Below are 9,246 nucleotides of genomic sequence, written 5' to 3'. Positions count from 1 at the left end.
TGAAAGAAGCTTGGTAGTGAAAGAACCATTATAAATCTGGTTTGTAAATACTTTATACTTTTCATTTATTTTGCAAACTGATTTCTTAATCTCACTATGCTTTTGTATGTTTTTAAGTTAAATATTTATTCGATATGATTTCATCGAATAAAGTTTTCAAATCTATGCGATTTTACGAAAGCACTAATTCCCCCCCGCCCCCTCTTAGTGTCGATTTCAATCTTAATAGTTGGTATCAAAACCAAGTTTTTCTCGATTGGTTTAACACTCAAGAGAATGACTTTTACCGGTAATCTAGATGGTCACTCTATCATTCATCCTCTTATGTTTAATAAGACGATCGACACATATTAAAAAATATTTATGATGGTTTTTTTTACTTTCTATGGATTTTAATTTATAGAATATTATTGAAAATAATTTTCAAAAGTCTTCTAAACTAATGAACGATTAGAATGATTTGAAGAAGAAGATTTTTTCTTTGAATGCTAAAACGATGAATGCTTTCTTTTATGCTTTGGACAAAAATAAATTTAATCGTGTTTCTATATGTAAAACTGCACATGATATTTAATACATACTCGAAATCACACATGATGGCACAAGTAGAGTTATCTAAAAGTAATCTCTTGATGCATAGTTTTGAATTGTTTTGAATAAAGCCAAGCGAAACTATTATTGATATGTATACCCTTATAGATGTTGTCAATAGTGTGAAAGCTCTTGCAAAAGACTTGAACAATTTTCTACTTGAAGAACTTATCAGGTCTTTAATGACCTATGAAATGATATGTATGACATATGACGAACATGAGAATAACCTTCCAAAGAACATGAAGGATTTGACACTTAGAACAAAAGAAGACTACTCGAGTGAAAGCTCAAGTGATGATGACCTTGAACTCCCTACAAGAAAATTCAAAAAATTCACAAAACATGAATCTAAGAACAAAAACGAACTTAAAAAAAGAAGAAGCTATCAAAGAAAAAGAAAGCATTCAAGGTAACTTGGGATGAATCGAGTACATCCGAAGACGAGGAGCAAACCGATGAAGATGAAGTGGTGAACTTCGCTTTAATGGCTCTCAACGACGAGGTAAATGAATCAACCGAAATTTCTTTACCTTATAATGAATTATTTGATACATTTAATAATTTGTATGATAAATTTAAATTAGTTAGTAAAAATTTTAAATTGCTAAAAAAGAATCATGCTTCTCTTTTTAATGAATTTAAAAAATTTAAAAATGAGCATGATAATTGCATGTTAAGCTTTTGCACTAAATGTGAAGAGTTAGATTCATACAAAAAGAAATTTTTGATATTATAATAAACTTTAGAAAAATTTAAAATTGATAGCAAATCTTTAAATATGATTCTTGTCAATAAAAGTTATGTTCGTAGTAAGAAAGGAATTGGCTTTATGAGTAACACTCAACAAAAGCTAACTACTTTTGTTAAATGATTCACGTTACATATTTTCTTTGAAAATAAATATAATTTTTTATAGTAGACATGGTCATTTTATATATAAATATTTATTTAAAAGATATAACTTGCACAAATTAATTTGGGTTCCTAAAGAAACTATGAATGACTTAATACCAAAAATTAAGATAAGTAGATTCAACCATGAGGGACCCAAAGTCAAATGGGTACTTAAAGGAAACCCACCTTTCTTGTAGATATCTCTATAATCGAAAGCTAGGAGTAAAAATAATTTTTTGATAGTGGATACTCAAGGCTTATGACCGGAGATCCAATACACTTTACAAAGCTCACTAGCCGAAATAAAATAATCTTAATTTAAGATGTTTTATGTTCAATGAAATCATACTTGATGATTTTATATTATGCATAAGGATTTAAAGTAACGATGATTTAAAATCTTATGTTTTGGAATTATGTGTTATACTTTTGATCTTGATGATTTTTATGATAAATCTTGTTTTCCAGTTTTAAACATGATGCATTAATTTGACATAATAAAAAAAAACTTGGGAATGCTTGTATGAATTTAATCATATGAATTGAAACAACTAAAAAGAGGAAAATATTTTTCTTAAAAATTTCTCAATCGAGTTTTTCAATAAATGATTGATGAATTTATGTTCTTTTATGAATCACTTGAATTATGAAAGTGATTTTGATGATTTAAATTTGAATAACTTTTATCCAAATCTTTCACATGATACTTGAGATTTATTCTAAATGAATCAAGATCTTTTATCTCTTATATTTCTTTTTCACTATTTACAAAAGGAGAATTATCTAAATGAATCATTATTTTTCTTTTGATTCTTCAAAATTATAACTTGAAATCTTTTATGAATCAAGATCTCTTATTATGTGTTATTGTATCATTCATTCTTATTATTTAAGAGGAGATTTTTTTTATGAATCATGATTTTTCTTGTAAATTCTAGAAATTATAACTTGAATTTTTTTAATATATGAATCATGATCTTTGACAACTTGAGATTTCTAATAAATGAATCAAGATCTTTTATTCTCCTATGGTCCTTTTTACTATTTACTAAAAATATTATCTTTTTTTGAAATTCATGACTTAAGATTTCCCTTATTATTCGGTCTCCTAAGATTTCTTTTCATTTTTTTTTAAGGAGATCAAAATGAATCATGTCTTTTATTATTCACATGATCTTTGATATTATATCTTTCTTGATATTATTTTCATTATGTATAATTACCTTGTATTTATGATTTATTTATCTTTATCATGATTTAAAAATTAATTTAAAAAGAAAAGAATTATAATATTGTATTCTTCTCTTCTTTTTGACAATTACAAATGGGGAGAAAGATTTGCTTACACAATTTAAAAAGAAGCAAAAAACTTGTTAACTTGCAAAAATTCCTAACTTGCACATCTAAATAGAAGCAAAAATTACAAACTTGCACATCATAAAGAGAGATAAAACCTAGCTTACTCATCTCAAAAAGAGAAGCAAAAATTGTTAGCTTATATATTTCAAAAAGAGAAAAACTTGTTTGCTTGTACATCAAATGAGAAGCAAGAAGTCCTATCTTACACATCTCAAGAGAAGCAAAAATTTTACTAACTTGCACATCTTAAAAAATTTACTAACTTATATATTCTAAAATGATGTAAAACTTGCTAATTTACTAGCTTGCATTCTTTTTCAAAAATTTGCTAGTTGCACTTTTTTTCTTTTTTTTATGATAAAGGGGGAGAAATTATGATGATAATATGAAATTATGCACGAAATACTCATGATATTATGTAATGTACTTTGATATTTTGATACCATAATGATTTGTAATAGTTTGGAATTATGCATGTGTAACAATGCAAATAGTATATGATGATGTTATTCATGATTAAAATCATTTCAACGTGAATTAGAAGGTTATCAATTGATGAATCTTGGATTTTGATGATAAAATCAATTGATGAAAATATGACCTAATACATTGAGCCGAGTTGCGAAAACTTTTGGATGGGTATCCTACATCTGAACTGAATTCTTTCTGGTTAAAGAATCTCTTTCTAGTTGTTCTGAAACAATTAGGAGATTCTCTGGAAGAAATACGGGGTTTTGCTTTTGGTGGCAACATGCTATTGGTCGCTTGTGGGGTCAAATCAATACGTTCTAGGAAGAAATATTTGAATATCAATCTCATCGATCTCATAAGTATCATATTTGAGGGAGTCAGATGAACTAATGACATGTCGAACAATATAAGATTTGCTTTGTAATCTGTGTCTAGATCGAGTTAGTTTAGATCTAATTGAGTCGGTATTGAGGGTAAAATATGCTTTGGTCATTCAGAGAGAGAAAGGATAGACTATTTCTCTTTTCTTCTAATATATTCAAATTTAATTTTACAGAGCTATAAAATCCAACCATGCTTGTTGCAAAGATTAAGATTAATCTTATGGATCCATATCAAATATACTATCATTGATATAATATGTATTGAATAATATCAATGTACCGAGATATAATATGATGAGATATACCAACAAATCAGTATATTGTGATTGTATTGTTATTATTTTATTATCTAAGGATTACAGTCGACAAATAGCTTAAGATTAAGTGATCAGTACGTTGGTTATGCTGTATAAGAGATTTGGTTCATCTGAAGCAGTTGGTTTATGCTTATGATCTTTATTTCATTAATTTGATGTGGAATTAACTGCTCGAATATACACATTTTGGTGCATGCAGAGGATGGGACGCATCCGCAATTTGGCTAAGCAGGAAGGGTTTTATTGAGATCAATGAAGGAAGGATTCATCTCAAGAAAATGATGGAGTGAAGAGTAATCATCAGATCCATTATCTATTATTGTGACAGAGTGCTCAAGACGAGATCGTATTCGATCCCTTCCTCGATAATTAAAGCCGGTCGCGTAGTTGCCGAACAATAGTAGTGCAAGAAACGGCATCAGCTCAATCCTTTTGGCTCGCCCGGGCACACTTGGCTTGGACTGCGAGAGTGGCTGTCGTCCCCTCACATCCCGCGTCCGCGCCGTAGGTCGCCGCCGACACCGGCAACACGCAGCTGGCCTTCCCCAAGCAGGCCTGCCATGGCAGCACAACATGCATGCATCAGTTGAGTTGCTTCACGTACGTATACGTTATGATAAGTCGGATGTTTGAAAGGTTACCTGCTCCACCACACTCTTGGCCTGTCGCGCATGGCAACTCCCTACGGTGAAGTTGCCGCAGATCCCGCTGGGGTTGCCGAAGCTTGCGAAGACGATGGAGCGGATCACCTTATCCCCCGTGCACGTCAAGGTGGCGTCTGGCTTCGCGTCGTTGACGACGCTCTGGATCTGGCTGTTCTTGATGGCCCATGACCTGACTTGCGGAGGGTTGGACTCCGAGACGAAGCTGCAGATGTTGTCCCTCTTCACCGTCATGATCAGTATGTCCTCCGGCTTCCCTCCGCGCTCCTCGAAGACGACCATGAGATTGTCCTTTGACTTCAAGAAGGATCGCGGCACGTGATAGCTGCAGCATGGGGTACACCATCTCAGTAACCGTGCGTTCCTTCCATCGGCATAATGGCATTGGCTGATTACTTACATCGATTGAGAAGGCTTCCCGAGAGGGCTAAGGTAGGAGACCCAGTAGCGACCGATGCTTTCGCCATTGACCCACACCTGTCCTTTCCCCATGGACTTCAAGTCCACAGCAACAGGGTCCTTTCCGTTCGGAGCATCAAAGTATCTCTGGGAAGAACAAGGCTCAGAAACTCGATGCGACTGTGTTGAGACAAAAGACAATGCCGTGCTTTACCTTGTACCATGTGATCGGAGAGTCACTCTTCGCGTCCTCCCACTTAAAGGAATCCACTTTCTTCTCGTCGTAGATAGCCTTCCTCTCTCCTTCCATTGCAACCTTGGCGACGGGGAATCCAACGCCAGTGAGTTTGCTTGCATTTCCTTAAGTAGAATAGGGACCAAGGAGGAGAAGGTGAAGTACCTTGTGCCCCCACACGTTCTGCGACAAATCTAACGACCCTGCGTTGAGACCTTGGACGACGACGGTATGAACCCCGGAGAGTCTGTGTTCCAAGTACGCTCCACTATCCTGCATGGATGAAGCATCGAAAGAGTCACCTCATTGCACTGCTGTTGGTTTGCAGAGCAACTTAGCTTGCACAGGTTTTACCGGCAATCCCACTGTCATCCCCAAGATAGCTACGTCATTGGTTCCTGCCTGCAGATCCATCGGCTTCTGGAAGACAAAACTTTTCTCGATTTTGGTTCCATGTCCAGATCCTATGTATTTGCCGTTCACAAAGGCATGCATTGCATGGCCAAGGTGCGAGACTTGGAGCACAGGCCGGATGTCATGTCGCATCGATAGATCGTCTTTCTCCAAGTTGAAGCTGCCGAATATCAACTTGTAATCATCAATCCATCTTCCTAGATGAGAATCTTCTGTAAAGAGGAAGACTGTTAACATACCTCGTCGCGTACCAAAGGTAATCCGTAGTATCTTTGGTCATGTTGACTAGTTCCTGAGGCCCTTTGGCTTTAATGGAGGTGTCCCGTACGCTTGGTGGCTGCTCCACGTACATCTGCCACTTGTTGTTCTTGCTGTCGTCCTTTGCTGGATTGAATGTTCTCGCATTGTGCTGAGAGTTAACCTGTGGAGGTGCAGCAAGAGTTACACTACTCTGCAACACCCTCTGTTCTCCAGCCTAAGAAGGATGACAGGTTTCACGGCCTACTCACCATCTGATTGTTGTACACCACAGTCTTGCAGTCAGGGAGGATGCTGATGGAGCGGCGAGGGAGGAAGTACTCCGTACCTCTGAACTTTACGGTCCCATCTCTTCGTGCGTTGGTGTTGGTTAGGAAAGCCACGCACACGTTGTCTTCGGGTATCTCATACAGTCTAGCCTGCAAGCCCAATAAACCATCTCATTGTATCAGTTCCTCTCTGCTTTCAATAAAATGGTGATCGAGCTCATCTTACCTCAAAACCCGAGCCGAAGCTTTGGACGGAAGGAGATCCCTTAAGAAGAGCCTTGCTGCACAACTTCAATGCATAGTGCAAGTCCCTGAGATGACCCCATTTGGGCTCCTTCGGCAAACCTGAATCAACTTCATGAGTTAAGATGAAGATAGAAGAGACTATGGCGAAAGCTCCCGGCGTCATACCGTATTCATCCAGAGGGGCTTCATCGTAGTATCTCGTCATCACGAAAGCAGCTCCTGTCCTCCCAAAATTGGTTCCTCCGTGGTACTGCAAGCGCATAATGTCATAGATTCTCTAATCTTCTTGATATCTGACGAGTTCTCGGAGAAGGAATCCATACCATGTAGTAGTTCACCAGTGTTCCGTTCTTTGAGAAGAAGCGTGCCACAGAGTACGCGATGTCCTCTGCTGATCTTTGAGATGGTGGATCTCCGAATACCCTGTACCTGAAATAAGCAAGCATCGAGGTTGCTTAGATTCATTCCTGCAAAGATACACTGAAGAGAAGGCTGTCTTCTTCATGGAAACTTGGACTTACTGAGCTGTCCAGTTCTCGGTCCAAAGGGAAGGCTTCGTCCGATCGTCTGGGCCTTGAAATGTATCTCCACAGTTCCTTCCATTGCATGCGTTGATCTACACGCATGACACAGTGGTAATTAGATTAGACATACCTACAGCATCACCATCAATCTGCAAACCTGAACATACCACTTCACCAGGAGGATCATTCTGTTTGCACATCACCCACGGCACTCCGGTGTCGAGGCCGACAGCCATGTTGCCTGCCCACTTGATGTATCTTGCGCCGCCCTCGAACGCTCGTGCCACGTTGTTGTACTCGTTCTCGATCTGGTCGATGAATAAGCATGGTCGAGCAGTGAGAAGCAACAAGAGAAGAGAATACGAGAGAAACCGAAGGAGATGCAGAAGCTGAACCTGTGCTAGAATGATGGGACCTCCTTGAGAGGCGAACAGTTTCTCATCCTTCATCTTCTTCACGATCATCGTCGCGAACCTTTTCATATGGTCCTGCATCCACCAGCAAAGTCTTAGAGAAACACAGCGACATGTGGAGTGTACCGCAAATTACCTTGAAGGGTTTATTGTCCGTCCGGAAGGTGATGTTGGCGACCTCCCTGAGCCAATACGGCAACCCTCTGCGACAGATCAGAGAAGATCATGAGACCGATAGGATCTGAGCCGTTAGGAGTTGTAGAGACAAGGAAAGAAAGGTCATTGATGCACACCCATGGTTCCATTCCGCTTGAATGAAGGGACCGAGCCGAAGGGTCACGTACATCCCTTGCTTCTGCACCAGCTTGATGAACTTGACCAAGTCGTATCTCCCTTCATAGTTGAACTGTTGCAGGCAATCACATGGCTCGGCCAAATCATTTCATATAGATTGGAGAATCGTACGTTCATCCGGTTGCATCATTTAGAGCCAGCTTTACCTTTCCATATTGAGGCTCGTGACCGTTCCAGAAGACGTAAGTTTGGATCACATTCAGCCCTCCTTCCTTGGACTTCTTGATGATATCTGGCCACATCTAATCACCAGAAGCAAATCATATAACACATCAAAGGTCGTGCACCATGCTGCTGAAAGAAAGCTAAGAGGATTTGCTACCTCAGGTGTGCTTCGAGGATAATGGACGGATCCCGAGAAGAGCAACTCTCGCTTCCCATTTATGATCAGAGAGCGGCCATCGTAGGTCACCCCTCCACCGCTGTTGGCCTGGCGAGCCTCACAGGTGGCGGCCAGGACGGCGAGGAGGAAGACAACGATGAAAGACCGCGCTGTGGTCTCCGAAGACACTGCCATGGCTTCTCAGTTCTTTTGCTCCAGGAGTGGAATAGGATGTCTTCCTGACACTCTAAAGGTAGATAACAGACCGATGGAAGGGAGGGGGGGCCGCGCTCGTCCTCTGCATGAACGAGGAACGAGAGCAGGAGGCGGAGGCCCAGTACCCACTCGGAGGAAGGAGGAGGGGGGAGGCACTTAAAGGGAGGGAGGGGGAGGCGAGGAAGGCTCGGTCCTCGTGAGGCCATGAAAAGCTCCGGGAAAGAAGGCGATGCTGATAATAGCAGCCATTCGCCGTTGCATGGAGGAGGAGCAGTATGCGGCCGAGGTCCTCGCTTTTTGACTACTCAACGACAACCAGCGATAAGCCTCTCAAGATTTTGTGGTTGACCAGGTCACATTCCCACATCTATTCCGCGGAAGCATGAAGCCAACATACCTAATAATGAGATTATAGTGTACTATATATAAGTAATATCTTATTCTTTTTTATTGTCATATCCTAAAGATTTTCAAAATATAAGGAACTAAATTTAATATTAAGTGTGAAAAAATAAAAAAATTATCATTTATTTTAAAATATGTCAAAACCTTTATTTTTTTATTTGAAACCATTCAACTTCTCATACAAAAATATTTTATAATACTTTAAAAACTATAATAAAATTGATAATTATGATTAGTGAGGATTTGAATTAATTGAAACTTGATTACGATATTTTGGTTCATTGTAACCAAGTAACGTCTCATCATCTTTTGGTGTCATTTTTATTCTTTCATGATAAGTAAATACGTACATTATAAAGGTTATTTAAAAAATATAAATCTAAAATTAAGGTTAAATGTGAAAAAAAGGGATTTATCATCCTTTGTTTTGATATATATATATATATATATATATATAGTTTTTAATTTCCTTCTAAAAGAACTCAAATCCTCAAATAAATTATTATATGAA

At 38.2% G+C, this 9,246-nt stretch overlaps 1 protein-coding gene across 2 annotated transcripts; it reads right to left on the bottom strand.

Moving 5' to 3' along the window:
- Nucleotides 1–4,412: 4,412 nt before the first annotated feature.
- Nucleotides 4,413–8,430, bottom strand: LOC135676317 (beta-galactosidase 11-like). 2 transcript variants are annotated; one of them, XM_065187368.1, is made up of 18 exons: nucleotides 8,115–8,428; nucleotides 7,939–8,034; nucleotides 7,732–7,844; nucleotides 7,575–7,641; nucleotides 7,421–7,513; nucleotides 7,193–7,333; nucleotides 7,023–7,117; nucleotides 6,825–6,930; nucleotides 6,667–6,751; nucleotides 6,482–6,600; nucleotides 6,238–6,405; nucleotides 5,968–6,149; nucleotides 5,669–5,888; nucleotides 5,480–5,587; nucleotides 5,294–5,395; nucleotides 5,081–5,226; nucleotides 4,660–5,005; nucleotides 4,413–4,573 (listed from the first exon to the last, which is right to left on the bottom strand). In XM_065187368.1, exons 1-18 carry the CDS (start codon nucleotides 8,307–8,309, stop codon nucleotides 4,442–4,444), a joined length of 2,514 nt encoding a protein of 837 aa, XP_065043440.1. In that variant the 5' UTR covers nucleotides 8,310–8,428; the 3' UTR covers nucleotides 4,413–4,441. The 2 variants fall into 2 exon arrangements, with proteins under 2 accessions (XP_065043440.1, XP_065043433.1); XM_065187361.1 differs by having other exon boundaries at nucleotides 6,482–6,751; nucleotides 8,115–8,430.
- Between the last annotated feature and the right edge of the window lie 816 nt (nucleotides 8,431–9,246).

This window comes from Musa acuminata, chromosome BXJ1-1, assembly GCF_036884655.1.
Source record: "Musa acuminata AAA Group cultivar baxijiao chromosome BXJ1-1, Cavendish_Baxijiao_AAA, whole genome shotgun sequence".
In the NCBI taxonomy this organism is placed as follows: domain Eukaryota; kingdom Viridiplantae; phylum Streptophyta; class Magnoliopsida; order Zingiberales; family Musaceae; genus Musa; species Musa acuminata.
This window is presented reverse-complemented; position numbering and strand designations above follow the sequence as displayed.